Source organism: Sorex fumeus, unplaced genomic scaffold (genome assembly GCF_029834395.1).
Source record: "Sorex fumeus unplaced genomic scaffold, SorFum_2.1 ptg000036l, whole genome shotgun sequence".
In the NCBI taxonomy this organism is placed as follows: Eukaryota; Metazoa; Chordata; class Mammalia; order Eulipotyphla; family Soricidae; genus Sorex; species Sorex fumeus.
The window spans coordinates 2,806,501-2,826,995 of NW_026606093.1; the positions used below are offsets into that span (position 1 = coordinate 2,806,501).

Here is a 20,495-nt window from a genome sequence, read left to right on the forward strand (position 1 = left end):
TAATTTAAAAATTTAGAAATGAAAACAAACAACACATTCAGTAAAACCAAATGCAAACTTTTAGAGAAAGGACATCAAGTGCAAACTTTTACAGAGAGGAAACTTTTAGAAAATAAACCTTTTAGAGATTTGTACCAAATCTCTTGGTTCCAGTATGCTCTTTTAACTTACCCAAAAAGTTCCCGAGTGGCTGCCAAAATAGTGGATGTTTTTCCAGTTCCAGGTGGCCCATAAAATAAAAGATTAGGGAGCTGTGGGGAAAATTTTTATTTTTTAAATGAGTATTCTGGCATAAATAGATGAAAGTGTGATGATTAAAAATGTGTATTAATGAGCACAATGTTTCCATAATAGAAGAGGGTATGAATATCTCTATACTCATTTCTTAATATAACTGATGTAACAGTTAACAGTTCTAATTCCTGTTTTTTCACATAGTACTATTATTTTTTTCTCTCCATACACACACGAAAAGGAGATCTTTCTAATATCTAAAGGTCAATCAATATTCATGATTGCTTGATAATTCACCAAGGCAGAATTTTCAAAACTGAATTGGAAATTTCTTTTGGGCAGAGGGAGGCCAGGAAGAAAATGAGGAGGAGGTAGATATTCTGTGTTGGGCTTACTCCTGGCCCTCCTCTCAGGATCACTTCTGATGATGCTTGGGGACCACGTGGGATGCCAGGGAACAAATCTGTGTTGGCCGCATGCAAGGCAAGAAAGCGCCCTACCCACTGTACTGTCTCTCCAGTCCCAGAAACTTCTTATTTTTAAGGGGGCTACCAAGTTTCCTATAATATTCTTTCTGAAGGTTGGCAAGCTTTTAAAAATATTTTATTCATTGAGTTCCTATGGGTTGGAGCAATAGCACAGCGGTAGGGCATTTGCCTTGCGTGCAGCTGGCCTGGCCAACAGGTTCGATTCCTCCGCCCCTCTCGAGAGCCCGGCAAGCTACTGAGAGTATCTCGCCGGCATGGCAAAGCCTGGCAAGCTCCCCGTGACGTATTCAATATGCCAAACACAGTAACAAGTCTAACAATGGAGATGTTACTGGGCACGCACAAGCAAATCAATGAACAACAGGAGGACAGTGCTACTGGTGTGATAAGATATTCTATTGCTTTTTTAGATGAGGTTATTGAATTTAGAAGTGTTAACTAGAGAAAGAACAGAAAACTCTCTCTCTCTCTCTCTCTCTCTCTCTCTCTCTCTCTCTCTCTTTCGTTGTGGTTTGCAAGAGAAGAAAATTGCCTGTTGTAGAGGCAGACCGGGAGTGGAGAAGTAGAAGGAGGGAAACTGGGGACACTGGTGGTTGGATATACACAATAGTGAAGGGATGGGTGCTGGAACATTGCAGAACTGGAGCCCAACAATGAACAACTTTGCAACTGTGCATATCAGGGCATTTAATAAATTTATTTTTTAAAAAATAAATAGTCACAGAACTTCCCAAATATGATAAACTATTTGATAACCCAAGTTTATGGGAGTTCATGGGTAGCCAAAACTAAAGTTAAACAAATGGTGCTGTAGTGGTAGTACAGTGAATAGTGCACTTGCCTTGTATGTGGCTAAGTTCAATTCCTGACATCTCACATTTTTTCCCAAACCCTGAGTATTGTCAGGTGTGGCCCCAACCCCTGCCCTCCCCCAAACTAAAGCTATATTTAAGATACATTAGAATAAAACCAACAAAAATCCAAGATAAGGACTGGAGAGATAGTGTAACATCTAGTCAGACCTTGAAAACGGCCAATGTGGATTCAATCCTGACATAACATATGGTCCCTTGAGTACTATCACAGTCACACCTGAACAGAGAGCAAGGAGTTAGCCGTGAGCACCACTCAGTATGACTCCAAAGAAAACAAAATACAATAAAAAATAAATAGTTTTATAATTCTAAGAAGCAGTGAAAGAAGTTTGTATTACCAGGAAATTCTCATAATTCTATCAACATAGTTAGCAAAACAATTACTCTGAGAGTGTGAAACTGTAGTTTGAAAACAGATGAAAAATAACACTGCCAAGGAATAATATTTGCAGTGGCAAAGTGTTTCTTCTGAAATAATAGAGTTGATAGACTTTCCCATACAAGCAATATATGAAAGTTTGCATAACTTCAAGTACTTCCTTACAGGGAACACAGAAAAAAATACATCATGCTGGCAAAATTTTATTTATAGTCAAAGTCTAATTGTATAACCTAGTGGTGTATTAACAACTATAGTGACAAGTTCAAGGCCAAAAACATTAAAAAGAATTACAACCACATTCTTTTATTAATGAATTCACAATATAAAAATTGGCCAGGGCTGTGCATTGCCGGGTGTGACCCAAAAAGCCAAAAAAAAAAAAAAAGGTCAGTTGTGTACCAAGCAGAAAATGGCACATGAAGAAGTAGATTTTTGTTTCTGTATTTGGGTTGTTTTGGAGGGGTGGGGGGGCCACAGCCAGCAGTGTTCAGGGGTCACTCCTGACAGGTTCAGGAGACCATTTGGGATGCAGGGGATTAAATTTGGGTTGGCTGTATTCAAGGCAAGCACCCTTCTGTATATATGTCTTTGGCTCCAGAGCTTTTGTATACAAAGAGCTGTCTGTTATCTGTATAAAAGTAAGCTATTATATCCACAAAAATACGTTATGCTGACCTCACATCATGGTAGCCACAAAGCAAAAATCTAAAGGTAAGACACAATTTTGATTAAAAAAAAAAAGAAAGACGTGCGTATGCTGCCCCGAGCCCACGTGTTGCTTGCACCCACGTGGCCAAGCACATGTGTCGGCTGAGCATATGTGTCACCCGCATCTCCCTTCTTGAGATGTGTACTTTTATGCTTTCCTGTCTAATACTGGTATGTGTGTAGAGGCTCTCACCGCCCTTGGAGAAGCCCGTGTTCTCTCTTCAGTACATTATTCTCTCTCACTCTCTCCCCCCTCCACACCTTAAAAGTCCTTCAAATAAAATCTGTTTATTTCAAAAAAAAAAAAAAGAAATCATGATGAAGAAACCACCAACCCCCAAAAAGGTAGGAAATAAGGAAGAAAAGGAAGAGAGGAAGTAACATAGGCTAGAAAAAATATGTGAAACCACTAATAATTATAAATGTAAATGGATATCCATTTTAATGGATAACATTCACTAATAAAAGTCAGACACTGCTTAGATAAGTTTTATAAAAGTCCAGGTTCCAGAGAGTACTCGGTGATAGAGTGCCTGCCTGCCTTGGAGGCAGAGGGCCCCGAGTTTGCTTACCAGAACTGCCCACAAGCTGAGTGCACTCCCAGCAGCACTGACATCGGAATCCTTCTTGCACCACAGCCAAGTATGCACGTATCCTCACGAAAGTGTGCGACACTGCAAATAGGTGTAAGCATTACAATCAAGTGTGCAGCATCTGTGAGCACTGCCACTAAGTGTATGTGATCCCCGACCTTGACAACAAAACATAACAAAGGGGAAGCGATTAAATACAAACATTAATTTTATTTTAAAAAGTTGGCCCATCTATGCCTTGATTGAGACTCAGTTCAGAGGTTGGAGAGATAATACAGGACATAGCAGCTTGCCTTGTGTGTGGCTAACCCTGATTTGTTCCTCAAGCACGACCAGGAGGGATTCCTGAAAATCGAATAGGAGCAATCCGTAAGCACTTCGAAGAATGACCTCCCTCTGCAAACAAAGAGAAAGAGAATAGCTCAGTTCAACATGAAATCTACACATAGGCTCAAAATAAGAGATGGATGTCAATTGTCCATGCAAATGCAGAAAAAATCAGAGCAGGAAAAGCTATATTTACATAACACAAAATAGACTTTAAGCCAAAAGCTTTAAAAATAGACAAAGAGGTCCATTGCATATAAGAGGACTAAATATCTAAGAACACCAAAATATGTATGCATCTAATTTAACAATTCCTATTATATTAATCAAATCTGAATGGATAAAGGTAAAAATAGACATTATGGCAAAAATAGAGGACTTCAAGGTCTTCAATTTGGTTAAGGAAGAGTTTGAGTTCATAATCTGTGGTGGTGGAGAGTATTATGACTCTTGGAGGTTGCACCCAGCCATGCTTGGGATTGAACCAGAATTGACCTCATGCAAGGCACGTGATTTAACTCCTATACTATCTTTCTGAACCCCCAAATCCTCCTTTTTTAACAAAGGCAAGATCATCCAGACTGTTAAACTTCACTTTAGATCAGAGTAATGTGGCACCATATAGGGAGAATTCAGTTAAATAGCAAGACAATAAATATATTTCTTTTTTTCTTTTTGGGTCACACCCAATGATGCACAGGGATTACTCCTGGCTCTGTACTCAGGATTTACTCCTGGCAGTGCTTGGGGAACCATATGGGATGCTGGGAATCGAACCCCGGTTGGCAGCATGCATGGCAAACGCCCTACCCACTGTGCTATCGCTCCACCCCCTAAACATAAATAAACATATTTCTTTGGAGTACACATGAAACATTCTCAGGAGACAGTATCATTTCTTTTTTTTTTTTAACTCTTTTTTTTTTATTAGTGAAACACCATGAGGTACAGTTATAGACTTATAAATTTTTGTGCTTGGGTTTCAGTTATACAATGATCAAGTACCCATCCCTCCACCAGTGCCCATCCTCCACCATCACGGGTCCCAGCATCCCTCCCACCCCCCATCCGCCCCGTCCCACCCTGCCTCTGTGGCAGGGCATTCCCCCTTGTTCTCTCTCTCTTCTTTTGGGTACTGTGTTTTGCAAGAGAGGCGTTGAGTGGCAATCATGCTTGGTCAGCATGCTTCTCCCACCCTGGGAGGATCCTCACAACACCCTTTATTTGCTGCTCTCTTCTCTATCTGAGCTTCCTTTTTCCCTGGCACATGTGGCTGGCCTCCAAGTCATGGAGCAAAATTCCTCGTACTAATCTGAGCCATTCCTGGGTGTTAGTCTCCCATTTTGTTGCTTTATGTTCCCCAGATGAATGCAATCTTTGTGTGTCTATCCCGTTCTTTCTGACTCATTTTGCTTAACATGATACTTTCCATGTAGTACCACTTGTATGTAAATTTCATAACTTCATCTTTTCTAACAGCTACATAGTACTCCATTGTGTAAATGTACCAAAGTTTCTTTAACCAGTCATCTGTTCTCGGGCACTCAGGTTTTTTCCAGATTCTGGCTATTGTAAAGAGTGCTGCAATGAACAAACAAGTGCAGATGTCACTTCGACTATACCTTTTTGCCTCTCTGGGACATATTCCCAGGAGTGCTATTGCTGGGTCGAATGGGAGATCAAATTCTAATTTTTTGAGAATCGTCCATACTGTTTTCCAAAAGGGTTGGATCAGCCGGCATTCCCACCAGCAGTGAAGGAGGGTCCCTTTCTCGCCACATCCACGCCAGCACTGGTTGCTTTTGTTCTTGTGGATGTGGGCCAATCTCTGTTGTGTGGAATGATATCTCATTGTGGTTTTGATCTGCATCTCTCTGATGATTAGTGATGTAGAGCATTTTCTCATGTGCCTTTTTGCCATTCGGATTTCTTCTTTGCGAAAGTTTCTGTTCATTTCCTCGCCCCATTTTTTGATGGGGTTGGGTGATTTCTTCTTGTGGAGTTCAACCAGTACCTTGTATATCCTTGATATCAACCCCTTGTTGGATGTGTATTTGGTGAATATCCTTTCCCATTCTGTAGACTGTCTTTGTATTTTGGTCACTGTTTCTTTGGAGGTGCAGAAGCTTCTTAGTTTAAGATAGTCCCATTTGTCTATCTCTGTTTTCACTTGCTTGGCCAGTGGAGTGGCATCTTTGAAGATACCGTTAGCTTCAATATCATGGAAAGTTTTGCCAACTTTGTCTTCAATAAACATTATGGATTCCGGTCTGACGTTGAGGTCATAAATCCATTTCGATCTTACTTTGGTGCATGGCGTTAGGCAGAGATCTGAGCCCACATTTTTGCATGTTGCAAGACAGTATCATTTCTGACCATCACAATGATATACATTTAAAATAAACAGAGGAAAATCTGTGAAATTAAAAAATAAGAGGGATCAATAAAATGTTCAATCATAGATGAGTAATTTAAAAAAACCTTTTTAATCAGTTACCCTAAAAAGCATAAGGAAACAAGTAAGACATTTATCTTGCTCACAGCCAACCAAGGTTTGATCGAAACATCACATGTGGTATCCTGAGCACTGCCAGCTATGACCCTGAGCACCATAAGTAAGCCTTGAGGAACTGTGGCTATTGCCTAAAAGCTAAAAAAAGGAGATAATATAGAAAGGAAAATTAAAGGAAACAAAGGAAAATGGAGATATAATAAATATACCAAAACTCTTTACAAAGCACCATGAAAGAAATACAGATATCAATGAGATACATACATATCAATGAGATAAATACACATGTAAATTAGTATTGTGCTAATGCAATATCTAAATTATTTGAGATTATTTTTTGTTTATTTGTTTATTTTATCACTGGAGCGATAGCACAGCGGTAGGGCGTTCATCTTACAAGCGGCCAACATGGCCGACCCGAGTTCGATTCCTCCGCCCCTCTCGGAGAGCCCGGCAAGCTACCGAGAGTATTCGATATGCCAGACACAGTAACAACAAAGTCTCCAATGGAGACGTTACTGGGCCCGCTCGAGCAAATCGACGATCAACGGGAGGGCCTTTACCTTTACCTTTACCTTTTGTTTCTTTTCGTTCCATTGCCATTCCCTCACAGAAAAGAATTTTGGGAAGAGAAGAGTAGTGAAATAAAACAGCTTTACTCAGAGGTTGTAAAGAAGGAAAGAGAGAAAATAACATGTTCAAGGAGAGGACGTGGGCTTTCTCAGAGGCAGAGTTCACATCTCAGGTGGAGATATGGGCCACCCTCCTGAAAGAGGAGGCAGCTGTTTTCCTTTGAAGAGTTTGTTTTATAGGTTTCCTTCCAACCTGGGACTTTCTACTAGAGTCTATTTCTGTGACATGGTCAAGGAGAAGAGCTTGAAACTTTTAGTTGCTCACCTTCATGTGCGCATCACAATTCTCTGTCCTGTGGGAGCTTCTTTCTAGTGGGGGATCCAGCCTTCTCTAGACCTGTGCTGATACCAATTGGAGTCTTTTATATTTTCCTTTCTGAATCACCATGAAACATACAGTTACCAAGTTGTCAGGATTGGGTCTTAGTCAAACAATATTTCAAAGCCCATCCCTTCACCAGTGCACAATCCCCACCACCAATGTCCCCAGTTTGCCATACTATTACTGAAAGGGTGTCACACATATCACTTTCAGCACCTTTCAGCACTCGGTTTGTGTCCAGTGTGATCATTTACAACTATCATTGTCATAGTGGCCCCTTCTCTTTCACAACCACACTTCTCCTCCCTCTTGGTGGCATGCCTCCGACCATGGACCAGACTTCTGGGCCTTTGTTTCTGTGATCCTTGGGCATTACTCACATTATGTTTCTGGTTTTCATATCCCACAAACGAGTGCAATCATTTTATTTTTGTTCCTCTCCCTCTGACTCATTTCACTCAGCATGATACTCTCCAGGCCAATTCATGTATAGGTAAAGGTAAAGGTAAAGGTAAAGGCCCTCCCGTTGATCGTCGATTTGCTCGAGCGGGCCCAGTAACGTCTCCATTGGAGACTTTGTTGTTACTGTGTCTGGCATATCGAATACTCTCGGTAGCTTGCCGGGCTCTCCGAGAGGGGCGGAGGAATCGAACTCGGGTCGGCCATGTTGGCTGCGTGCAAGGCAGACGCCCTACCCGCTGTGCTATCGCTCCAGCCCAAGCAAATTTTATGACTTCTTTTCATCTAACCTCCATGTAGTGTTCCATTGTGTAGCTGTACCACCGTTTCCTTGTCCACTCTTCTGTTCTCTTATCAAACCTCGCTTTCTGTGTTCACAAAGTCGGTCTGGCCATAATACATCTTGCTAATTTAGTAGCAGAGCAACTTCTTCAAATCCCATTTTGGTTTTATTACTTTCCAAGTACTCATTAAAAGGAAGCCCACTCCATCCTATCTATCTGCATGTTTCAAAATCAATCATTCTTGGCAAACACAAAATAAACCAAGCTCAGGATGATTGTTTATCTCCTAAAAGGATATTCTCAGAGAGAACAATGAACTGACAACTGCTGCCAAAACTGCCTGCCAAAACGTCCTGAGGAAGCTTGGTAAGGTTGAAAAAGAGGAGAAAATGATGAACAAATCTTCATTTTAAGGATTAAGAGTGACAAGGTGATTAAAATGTCACTGTTTAACAGATTCCTTGTTTAAATGCAAAAAAACAGGAAGCAGGAAGCCAGCATGGGAGACAAAAGTCATCACTTTCTCAGGCAACCTCCATGGTGACATGAGCCCTGAGCTTTTTCATCCAGAATGCCTCAACGGTTTCTATTGTCATGAGACAAGACCCACACGCCAACTTACAGCAACTTAGGAAAATACTCTTTAGTATGATACAGGCAGCATCAGAGCCACAGAAGAGACTATCCCAGTCCTTAATCCAAGGCCCGAGTCACATTCCTAGGCCTAACTCATGCAGAGTGCTGCCACAGATAGGGGGACCAACATCTAAGAAAAAGTATATAAATCCAGAGGACAATACTGGGTCTTTCACTCTGGAGTAAAGGCCAACTTGTTCCTTCTTTGCATTTATCCTGTTTTCTTTAATCAACTTCTTATGCCTGAATTTCTTATTCTTTGTATACACCCTATTTTCCTGATAAACTTTTCTTATAACCATAATTATCTCTTTGGATTCTGTCACAAGCCCAAGCATCCATTCACCTGCCCCAATAAGCAGTATCCCATAATAAGTTCTGGTAAGTATCCCTGAGGGTTGGAGCAATAGCACAGCGGGTGGGGTGTTTGCCTTGCACACAGCCAACCCGGCTGACCCAGGTTTGATTCCTCTGTCCATCTCGGAGAGCCCGGCAAGCTACCGAGAGTATCTCGCCCACACAACAAAGCCTGGCAAGCTATCTGTGACGGATTCAATATGCCAAACACAGTAGCAAGTGTCACAATGGAGACGTTACTGGGCCCGCTCAAGCGAATCGATGAACAACGGGAGGACAATGACAGTGACAGTGAAGTATCCCTCAAATCTCTGTGTGCATGCCACAAGGAAGAGTTCCACACCAGATCAAATATGATCACAAGGAAGCTGAATGTGTTTGACAACCGTGAAAACTCATCCCTCTTCAAAACACTGGGCTGCAGACTGCATGGCAAAGCAGATTCCAGGGCAGAGCAAATTGACCCTCTACTCCGAGGGAGAGCTCCCCTGGGGTTCCCTGCTCCGCTGCTTTGTTGCCCTTCGACAAGAAAGGCTCTCGCACAATCAGCAAGACAATTTTTTTCTTTTTCTTTTCCTTCCTTCCTTCCTTCCTTCCTTCCTTCCTTCCTTCCTTCCTTCCTTCCTTCCTTCCTCCCTCCCTCCCTCCCTCCCTCTCTCCCTCCCTTCCTTCCTTCCTTTCTTTTTTTTTGTAGGGGACAGGGGAAGGTACATCTGGCTGTGTTCAGGGCTTATTTCTGACGCTGTGCTCAGGGATCATTCCTGGTGGGCTCACGGGATCATACTGGGTGCCGGGAAATTGAACCCAGCTTGGTGGAGAGCAAGGCAAGTGTCTTACCAGCTGTGCTGCCATTCCAGTTCCATGCAAATATTTCCTGAGGACATTCAAGAACCTGCACTGAGACCTTGGAAAGGGTTCTTCTGTAAAAGCCAGGTACAGAAAGCACCACCATCAGGTCTTGGTATTTTTAAACTCTGCCCCTGTTGTAGAATAATTTCTATGCCCAGCGATTCTTGTCTTGGAGCTTCCTGAAATAAATTAAAGCCAACAGGTTTAAAGTCAGATGTTTCTACTGATGATCCAAGAATCACAAGCAGAGCATTGCATAAATCAGAGGAGCTAATCTGCGGTGATTGAAAACTCCACCATTTCCACCCGGGGGAAAACAATGTACCATTTTCTGAAAATCTTGCAACATAATATGACCCTCACTCAGGCATAGAATAAAAACAACACCCAGGAACAAACTACCCAGTTTCCTTCCTTCCCAGGCATGTGAACCACTGATTCCCATCAATTCTCCTCAGTCAGGAAGGTAATCCGATGGTTCAATGCATAAAGGTGACCGCTGCCAGCAGCCAGCCTCTCTTTTGCCTCTTCCCTCCCAGGTTGTACAATTTCACTCAGCACACAACAAAAGGTGGCCCCATTCAGTTTAGTAATAATGGTAAGAGTGAAATGCAAGTGTCTGGGATATGACACATAGGAGAGCAGATGTGTCAGGAGTGGCCCTGGTGACCCCAATACAAACTGGGTGTGAATAACCTCAGAAAAAAAAAGAAATTTCAGCAGGAACAAACCTGCTAAGGTCTAACCATGGTAAGACCACCAAAAGTTCTTTCTCTCTACTATCTCCACTCTCTTTCTCTCTCATACATCTTCTCTCCCCCTTATTCTCTCTGCCACCTTCTTATTTTTGAAACAAAACTATTTTACTGCACTATTCAGCTCTCCTGAAATCCTTTTCTGTGCAAGTAGATGACATACCTGAGGGACCTGAATAGAACAATCCCTCATCCATCCCCGTACCATGGATTCCCCTGAAATCCTGATGCTGCAGATCAAGTTTCACTCTACAGATCAAGTGAACTTCAAGTGCAGCTTGATGGCAGCCTTGTGGGGGCTGATGTTAGTGTCCCCTTGCAGATATTTGTGGCAGATTTGATCTCCCTAAAATTTAATCTCCTTAAAATGTAATCTGCCTTAGTGTCCTTTAAGGTAAGGTAAGGTAAAGGCCCTCCCGTTGATCGTCGATTTGCTCGAGCGGGCCCAGTAACGTCTCCATTGGAGACTTTGTTGTTACTGTGTCTGGCATATCGAATACTCTCGGTAGCTTGCCGGGCTCTCCGAGAGGGGCGGAGGAATCGAACTCGGGTCGGCCATGTTGGCTGCGTGCAAGGCAAACGCCCTACCCGCTGTGCTATCCTTTATATAACATTTTTTCCCAAAAAAGTAAAAAGTTAAGTAAATGCATAGAAAATTTTAGGTTTTGTTTATTTAACTCAAACCAAGTGATTAAGAAAATTTGGGGTGCCGGAGAGATAGTACAGGGGGTCAGGCATGTGCTTTGTACAAGGTTGGCCTGGGTTCCATTTCCAATACCCCATATGGTCCCCAAGCCCCCAAGAGTGATATCTGAGTATGAAGTCAGGAGTAAGTCCTAAGCACTGTCAGGTGTGCCCAAAAACAAAAAGGAAAGAAAGAAAAAAGAAAAATTGCTGGCGAGACTAGAAATGGGCAAGAGATAGAAAAACTCTTGTCAGACAGGTAATACATACTTGAGGTAGGATAATAGCAGGAATCATTAAAAGCTTAAATATTGGTCTATGGAAAACATTCTGTATAGTCATTAAAAGAGAATATCTAAACTCAGTCTCCAACTCCATTAATTCATTGCATGGCATACAGAAAGTTGGCTAATCTCTTTGTTTCAGTTCCTTATCCATAAATGAATCCAACACACAAAAAGTGTACACCAGTTTCTCCTCATAGTATTAATATGAGGATTAAATAGCTTTTAAAAATAGGCAACCATAGGGGCCTGGAGACATAGTACAGCAGGCAAAGTGCTTGCATTGCAAACGGTCCTCCTGGAATTGATCCCCAGTACCCCAATGGTTCTTCAAGCCCTCCAGAAATAATCCCTGAGTGCAGAGCCAGGAGTAAGGCCTGAGCACCACCAGATGCGGCCTCCCAAAATAAATTAATTTATTAAACAAAATATAGGCAATATGCTTTGTACCTCTTCTGAGCCACAGTAGGCTCTTAATAACAATGACTATGTGGTGAACAGACTTGTTTCTCTACCTGAGACAGGCTGAAAGAGAGGATATGAAGACTCTGTCTCTGCATCAATCAAAGAAAACATATTTTCTGTTGTGATTTGGCCCCATCCATCAGTGTCCATGTCTTACTTTTGGCCCTGTGCTCAGGGATCACTACTGGTGATGCACAAGGCCCCATATGAGGTTACAGATATCACATTCATGGCAAATGTCTTACTCCCTGTAATATTCCTCTGACTTCAATATAAGAAATATTCTAAAAAGCAAAAAAGATTGCCCAGAGTCTAGAGTACATGCTTTGCATATGGGGGCCTTGAGTTCTGTGTTCCACTGGACATATAAAAATAACCTCTGACCAGCTGAGTATTACCAGCTTGGTCCCCCAAAACAAACAAAAAGGAGTGAGGGATGTTTTGTTTGGAATTTTGTACTTGGAACTTTGTAACCCCAAATGTACAAAAATGGAAATAAGTTTCATTAATAGCATTGGAACTCACTACATGGCTAATAAGTATTGGAAATGGGAAGGAGAAGTTGTGAAGACAAATTTCAGGATGGAAAACGGTTGACTCAAAGTATCATTCATTATACTGTCTCAATAAAATTACGATGGTCAAATTATTGGTCAATTTTACCAGAAAACGTTGTACTCAGATGCCTAATTAAATATTATTTTGAGCAGCTCTCTAAAATGCTTCTGGATAAGTTGAATATTTGAGTTAACAGACTAAGTAAAAATTATTGCTTTGCCCAATATAGATAGGCCACATTCAGTCCACTGGAGGACCACTTAGAAGAAAAGTCTTAATAAAAATAAGTAGTTCTCTATATACATGTATGCTATATATATATGTATGTATGCATATGTGTAAAAGGTAAAGGCCCTCTCGTTGTTCGTCGATTTGCTTGAGCGGGCCCAGTAACGTCTCCATTGGAGACTTTGTTGTTACTGTGTTTGGCATATTGAATACATCACGGGGAGCTTGCCAGGCTCTGCCTAGCAGGCAAGATACTCTCGGTAGCTTGCCGGGCTCTCCGAGAGGGGCGGAGGAATCGAACTCGGGTCGGCCATGTTGGCTGCGTGCAAGGCAAACGCCCCACCGCTGTGCTATCACTCTAGCCCTGCATATGTGTATATAAAACTATATATATTCCAGTTGGGATATGAGTTCTTGTCCTGTTTTCAGACTTAAAACCACTTAGATTAGATAGAATTTATAGCATCAGTTCTTCTGAATCTGGATTTCTCCATAGTCACGTGAAATAATTTTCCTATAATAAATCAACAAATAAAAAAATCAATCCTATTGACTCTATTTTCTCCATAGGATACAAACATCAAGATGTTTGATGAAATGGCATCCCAGATAGTAGAGAGAACACAATATAGATTGGGATTTAGACCAGATCGCTTCCTTCAGACATGGCAATCTTAAGAAGTGGGTTCTAGTGATCTCCTGTTTAAACCTCATTTTACTGATTAAAACTGCCAGAAAATCCAAGTTCCTTCAGTCCCACTTATGTCCATCATGGATTTAATCTACACTGACTAGGGATATACCTCCAAAAAACACAGAAATAGTCAAAGTTCAGCAAAGCACAAGGAACAAGCCCTTTTGGGGATGTCTCTACAAAATGTCCAAAATGTTTTGGCACTCAGTGAGAAATCATACTTCTTTCTGTTACCAAATCACTTTCATCACAACATTTCCCCTCTCTGGACATTTTAAGAAACTTAATATCCACACCCATTGAAGACTTTGCTCTTGGTTAAATCCTCTTCCTTGAAGTTCACACTGTTGGGGAATTACCACTAGGCAGCTGAATTGTTCCTGGTAGAGATGACAGCTTGATTGCTCACTCAAAGACGCTTTGTTTCCAAATGATATAAAAGACAACAGAATTCTGAATGTGCTAGTCTTGCATTCTACAAACTGCCAAAATGAGGTCCATGCTGATTGTCTTCCTCTTCAGCTACTTCTTTGCAAGATATGATGCCAAAGTTTTCTCTCAATGTGAGCTAGCCAAAAAGCTGAAGGCCCAGGGACTGGATAACTTTCATAGTTACAGCTTGGCAAACTGTAAGTATGAGTCCCACATCTGTGCTTTTCACACATCTTCAAAGAGTCTATGTCTCAACCAAGCCTTATCTCTTTCATTTCTCTCAATTGTCAGAGCTCTCTCCCTCTCCCCTGCACACTTTTCATGTCTTGAGTCTGTTTGCCCTGTCATTTGTATCTTTAAAAGATTTGCTTGTCTCCCAAATAACTTCCCACCCTTTGCTTTGGAATTTTCTTGAACATACACAGAGACTAGTTGAGATTTCATTTTGGCTGCCATAGTGTTTGTCACCAGCCATATCCCTTTCAGTCCGTATATCTGGACAATAATCAGTACTATCTCTCACTCTTCCATGAGCCTTGCCCGCCAAACATAATTCACATTTGATAAGTGAATCTAAATTTTAATCTACTAGTATTATAATAGATTTAATGAGGATAGTTATAAAAGCAAAGAAATTCAGTTTGCCATTTCACTGGAAGAAAACATGAGCTTATTCAATTTCCCTCAAACGTTTATTTTTTTCATGCTCTTTCTTGTCGCTATCAAGATTGTTTTTTAGCACTTTTTAATATTCTCCTCCCCTGTCTCTCCACCTGTTCTCTTGCCTTACCTTAGAGCAACAGCAAATACACATGTCATGAATGGTAATTTCTGGGATATATGTTTAGGTAGATAGAGTGAGGAATGATTATGATTGACTACTAATTATTATTTATCAAAATGCATTAGTTAATAAATAGCTATCATAATTAAATTATAATTACCAGAGTAAATAAGTACTCTGGAATACAAAATTTATTGTGAATCATAACTGACACTGAGAACCTCTAAGTCTATATCATTCTAATGTTGAAACTAGGCCAAATATCTATATTAAACAAGGATAAATGCTTTCTCTGAAGCCTAAAGATAAAGACAGTTTATCCTCAGTTTACGCTTCCCCAGAAGCCTAACCTTTATTTTGTTTAGATTTTGAGCTAATACAGGATATTTTTCAGAAAACCAGACCACAAGGAGATTTTATTGCTATTTTGGTTACCATTGGTCTATAATCTACATTATCTTCCCTGTTTTTTCCTTATTAAAAAATCTTCTTGTGACCACAAGATGATTGTTTTGAGAATATGACTCTTTCATATCCCAAACTGCTAGCTGATTGCCAACAAAGTTTTTTCTTGACCTATCACGATGTCTGTCAATTGCTTGGACCTTCAGCAGCCAAGGAAATGAACCTCTGCTGTTACAGTGGGTTAAAAAACTACTTGATAAGAGATTAATACCCAAGAATAGCTGAGACCAGCACCAGGAGGATTACTCCATAACTTAGAGGCCAGTCGGGTATTCTAGGGGAAAGGGCAGTTCAGATAGAGAAGGGAGCACCAAATAAAGGGTGTTAGGAGGATCCTCCCAGGAGGGGAGATGCATGTCGAAAGTAGACTATGGACTGAACATGTTTGCCACTCAATGCCTCTTTTGCAGACCACAACACCCAAAAGGAGAGAGAGAACACAGGGGATTGCCCTGCCACAGAGACGGGGGGATGGGGGGATGGGGGTGGGAGGGATATTATCCATGGTGGTGGAAAATGGGCACTGGTGGAGGGATGGGTATCTGATCATTGTATGATCGAAACCCAAGCACAAAAAATTGTAAATCTACAACTTTAAAAAAAAATAAAATACAATAAAGGGAAAAAAAAAACGACTTGAGTCACTTGTACATCACAAGTTATCTCTCGTAATGGAGCACTTTCTCTTTTCTTTAACTTGTTCCTTAACACAGGGGTCTGCATGGCTAAGCACGAGAGTAAGTTCAATACCAGCGCCCTCAATACAAAAAATTCTGATGGTACCATTGACTATGGGATATTCCAGGTGAACAACAAATGGTGGTGCAAAGACAACAAGCGTTCGTCAAAAAATGGGTGCAACATAGCATGCAGCAGTAAGTACTTTTTTCCCTTTGAAGGCTGTATAAAGAGAGGAAGTTAAAATAGGTCATCCCTAATATCTGACTTTCAGGGTATGCCTAGAAAACTGAGTCCTTCCATTGTTCATCGATTTTGCTCGAGCGGACCCAGTAATGTCTCCCTTTTGAGATTTCTTGCTATTGTGTTTAGCATATCGGGTAGCTTGCCAGGCTTTGCCGTGCGGGTGAGATACTCTCGGTAGCTTGCCGGGCTCTCCGAGAGGGGCAGAGGAATCGAACCCGGCTCGGCCGGCCTGGCTGCATGCAAGGCAAATGCCCTACCGCTGTGCTATTGCTCCAGCACAGGGTCTGTGGTGGCCGGAAAAGAATCAAGGAGTGCCTTCATTCTCAGGAAACTGCATACTGACTGTGACCAAGAGCTCTAGGAGTGGGTATGTGGAAAGGAAAGGAAAGTTGTGTGTGCCAGGAAAAGAATGCAATTTCCTAAGTGACAGGTCCATGGGGGTTCCCTCTCTGATGTGGGGGAGTTGAGTGTGATGGCCCAGGAAGTGGTGCGCCGAGGACCTAACTGGTTATGCCTTCCAGAGAGGACTGTGACAGTGACTAGCCTTGTCTCTCTATTGATTTTTTACTTTCTCAGCTGGCCCCTTCCCAGACTCATAGAGTGTTTCTACGTGTGTGGCCCCAAAACTAGGTGTCACTTAGGGTGTTCCTATGTGACCTGCTGCCCCTTCCAGACCCCATTTTCTTGTGTCCCTGATAAATCTAGGTATGTGTGCTATTAGAAAAGAAAACTGAGTGTAGGAAATAAAACTCACTAAACTAACCTACCCTAAAACAGGATTCTACCTAGATCCCCCTTCTAAAAATGAAGATATTGTTACACTGTCGAAGGGGACTTAGTAAACCTTGTTTTCACAGGACCTGTCACTTAGGAAATTGCATTCTTTTCCCAGCACATACAACTTTCCTTTTCTTTCCACATACCCACTCCTAGAGCTCTTGGTCACAGTTAGTATGCAGTTTCCCAAGAATGAAGGCACTCCCTGATTCTTCTCAAAAATAGTGCTCAAAAACATTCCCTGAAAATGGAAAAACAAACAAATGAACAAACAACAAGAAACAGGCAACATGAATGTCAAACCTGGGAAAGAGTCCTAGAGGGCTCATCAATATCAGGTGTATCAGGCTCAACCTCCTAGAGGAAGTCTTCCTCAAATCATGATTGATTTTTGGGGACTGAGGAGATATTGGGGTGTATACTTTGCATACCCCAGGCCTGAAATTCAGGCTCTAGCACTGCTTCTACTCCTGAGTGTTGCCGGCCTTGCCTGGCAGTCCCTGTACTCCTCCAAGCCATACCAGTCATCACCAGGCTAGGTGCCATTCTGGGAGCCTTTGTACTCAAGAGCAAAACTATGGAGACTCTTTCCTCCCCAAATAAGACTGGTAGAACAGAAAAAAAGAAATTTATCTTGCTTGACCCTTCTACTTTCATTTTTAGAACTCTTGGATGACGACATTGATGATGACATCACCTGTATCAAAAGAATAGTGAAAGATCCAAACAAGATGAATGCCTGGTAAGAGGTTGACTGCAGAGGGCTAAGATTAGCCACTTTGCCTAAACTGGGCTCAGATCGCATCTGGGGTGTTTTGTAAGCAACACAAGTACTATATAATTTTCCTCACACCTTTTATGGAATCGAAACTGCACTCCTGATGTAAAGTAAGTCAGGCAAAACTAAATTTTGATGCTTTCCACCCTGGAAGCACTGGTGTTCAATCCATATCGCCTTCTTAGATGGTTTAGCAAGCCCTCCCTTTCTGAACCTCTCTCACGTGTATTATACCAGTCTACAGGCCTTGAGTTCCTCGAAGATGTCTTTCTGCCTCTAATATGGGTTTATTTCTACATCCTTAGGAATGCCTGGGTCAAACACTGCAAAGGCAAGGATTTATCCAAATACTTGGCTGGCTGCAAGCTATGAGACTGTCACTGAATATGATTCAGAGAAGGTGACTCAAAAAGATGGACACCTTTTTAGCTCTGAATCCTCTTTCCATATCTGCCTCTAAAATAAAGATTTCTCAAGCTTATCTGTTTCAAATAACATTTTTAGGAGATGGGTTGTAATGATTTTTTTGCTGCATAATGTCATTCCTTGAAAATCCTGTCACATTCAGAGTCTAAAAATTCGCATTCATTTTCCCTGGGTCTTTGCATCTTGAAATCCATCATCCTCAAAAACAAAGATACTCCAAGTGTGTTCCCTAGGCCAGCTGCGTTGCATCACCTGGAATTTTATTAGAAATAAAAATTCTTAGTCTCATCGATAGCACAGCGGTAGGGCGTTTGCCTTGCACGCAGCCAACATGGCCAACCCAAGTTCGATTCCTCCGCCCCTCTCGGAGAGCCCGGCAAGCTACTGAGAGTATCTCGCCCGCACAGCAGGGCCTGGCAAGCTCCACGTGATGTATTCGATATGCCAAACACAGTAACAACAAAGTCTCCAGTGGAGACGTTACTGGGCCCGCTCAAGCAAATCGATGATCAACGGGAGGGCCTTTACTTTACTTAGTCTCATCGCCGACCTTATTATGAAATAAGAACCTGGGTTCTAATTTTAATGTCATTTGGGGAGCAGGATGTTGTTGGACTTATGTGATTGTTTATTTGTGTTGCCATTTTTAGAATAAAATGTAGTATTAATTGTTTTATACAGAACAGTTATCTTCTCATTGTGAATTTGAAAGTTCTGTACACATTCAGGCAAAAACTTCCCAACTTAAATATATGATTCTCTGTTCATGTGGCATAATGCAGTTTTATATCTGACATGAAACTGAAGTCTTGGTTTCCTTTAATAAATGAATTTTAGCATTCATTGTTGTTTCAGCTTAATGTGTATGTGAGATCACCTTTCCTTGAGGCATGAGGAATTATGGGTGAAGGGCAAGGGTTCTTCTTAAACTTAAAGCCAAGCAACTTCTAAAAAGGCTATGGAAAATTATGTGTTTTGCTTTGTTTTGAAGTAGGGTTGAGGGGCCTCTTGGTAAAGTATTTAAGAATTAGCATAAAACCAAGTTGTGATCTTAAAATGATTTTCCTTGTCCTGCCCCGTCCTGGAGACTCTCAAACTATCATTCCAAACTTAAGACCAGCTTAAAAGACCAAGAGGCTGAGTCCAAATCTATCTCGATGACTGACCCCTTTAGGAGATAATTCAGCAAGAACAAAGGCCCTTATGAGATTCTGAATACAAAGGATCCCCAGAGCTAATATTGTCTTTGTTTTAGTATTTTCTAGCAGTGACCCTCAGGTAATGCTGAGGCACTTTGGAAAAAATAGAAAACCTATAAAATCAGCTTTCCAAAGTGGGTTGGTATAGTTCACTGTGGGGTTATGTGGGTCCCAATTTTGGGTACTTGATCTCTTTTTTATAGTATGCCATTCAGGTATTGCCTTTGTCTATTTTTCCTTCTTTTTTCCAACATTCGGGTTCATTTCCTCCGTGATTCCTCTGCCCCTCTCAGAGAGCCTGGCAAGCTACTGAGAGTATCTCTCCCGCACGGCAAAGCCTGGCAAGCTACCTGTGAAGCATTCGATATGCCAAACACAGTAACAATAAGTCTCACAATGGACTTATTCAACTTGCTGGGCCGCTCGAGCAAATCGATGAACAATGAACAGTGCTACTGTCTCCGCTGTATTTAATTTAAAATTTTTTATGAATGCATATTTGTTGAAGTACAATTTTTCTTTACTTTTTTGTTTTTCATCTTTTTTTTCCCTTTCTCTCTGGGTAACTCCACATCCTCCGCAAAGTTAATTTCCTCCTTCAATAAAACTATCTATGGTGGGATAGCCAGGGAGATATCTCGTAGAGTTGCAGTGTCTGCCTTGAATGCTGGAGCTTTACTTTGATCCCTGAAACCAGATGCCCCCCAAACTGGTGAAACCCTAATGCTATGTCAGTTGTTTTAGATTGGAGAACAGTGGTTTCTCAAAAGCTCTCCTGGTAAATTATATCCATGGGCAAAGTGGAGAGCATGGGATGTAATATCCTCAAGAGAAGGTGCTATCACCTTCTCGATTGACTCACCTCCGTAACCCAGGGAATTTCCAAGCGCACTGGAACTGTGAAGTCTGCCAGGAAACCCCTGCACAGTGTGAATGCTCAACTCTCATCAGCATCACTTGGTGGACAACAAAGTGCACGTGACATCCATATGATCCCCATGGTGCGGGAACTGGTCTCCACTACCTGAGCTCTTGTAGAGCTGTAGTCAGGCTGGAATAAAGATGCCTCCTTTAAAAGAAAAGGAAAATTAGTTCTACCCTCTGCTCAGGTGAGGTAGGCAGGTGTATTAGGGTTGGGGCATGGCAATGAATTTTCAAGAAGTAATAAAACCAAGATAGAATTTAAAGAGGCTTCTCTATCATTAGTCCTAAAGTAGCCAAAAGCCAGATGATCAGACCCACTTTGTGGATACAGTAACTGAGATCTGTTAAGATTAACTGGTGCCAGCACAGGCCCAGAGAGGGATGAACATCACCCCACCCCCCAACACACACACACACACACACACACACACACACACACCCTTTAGGAAGCTCCAAGAAA

At 41.6% G+C, this 20,495-nt stretch overlaps 1 protein-coding gene across 1 annotated transcript; it reads left to right on the forward strand.

The window, feature by feature from the left end:
* Positions 1-13,809: 13,809 nt before the first annotated feature.
* Positions 13,810-18,080, forward strand: LOC130027241 (lysozyme C, milk isozyme-like). Its single transcript, XM_056117910.1, has 4 exons — positions 13,810-13,955; positions 15,721-15,882; positions 17,372-17,450; positions 17,792-18,080. The coding sequence occupies exons 1-4, from the start codon at positions 13,817-13,819 to the stop codon at positions 17,856-17,858; spliced, it is 447 nt and encodes a 148-aa protein (XP_055973885.1). The 5' UTR covers positions 13,810-13,816; the 3' UTR covers positions 17,859-18,080.
* Positions 18,081-20,495: the final 2,415 nt, after the last annotated feature.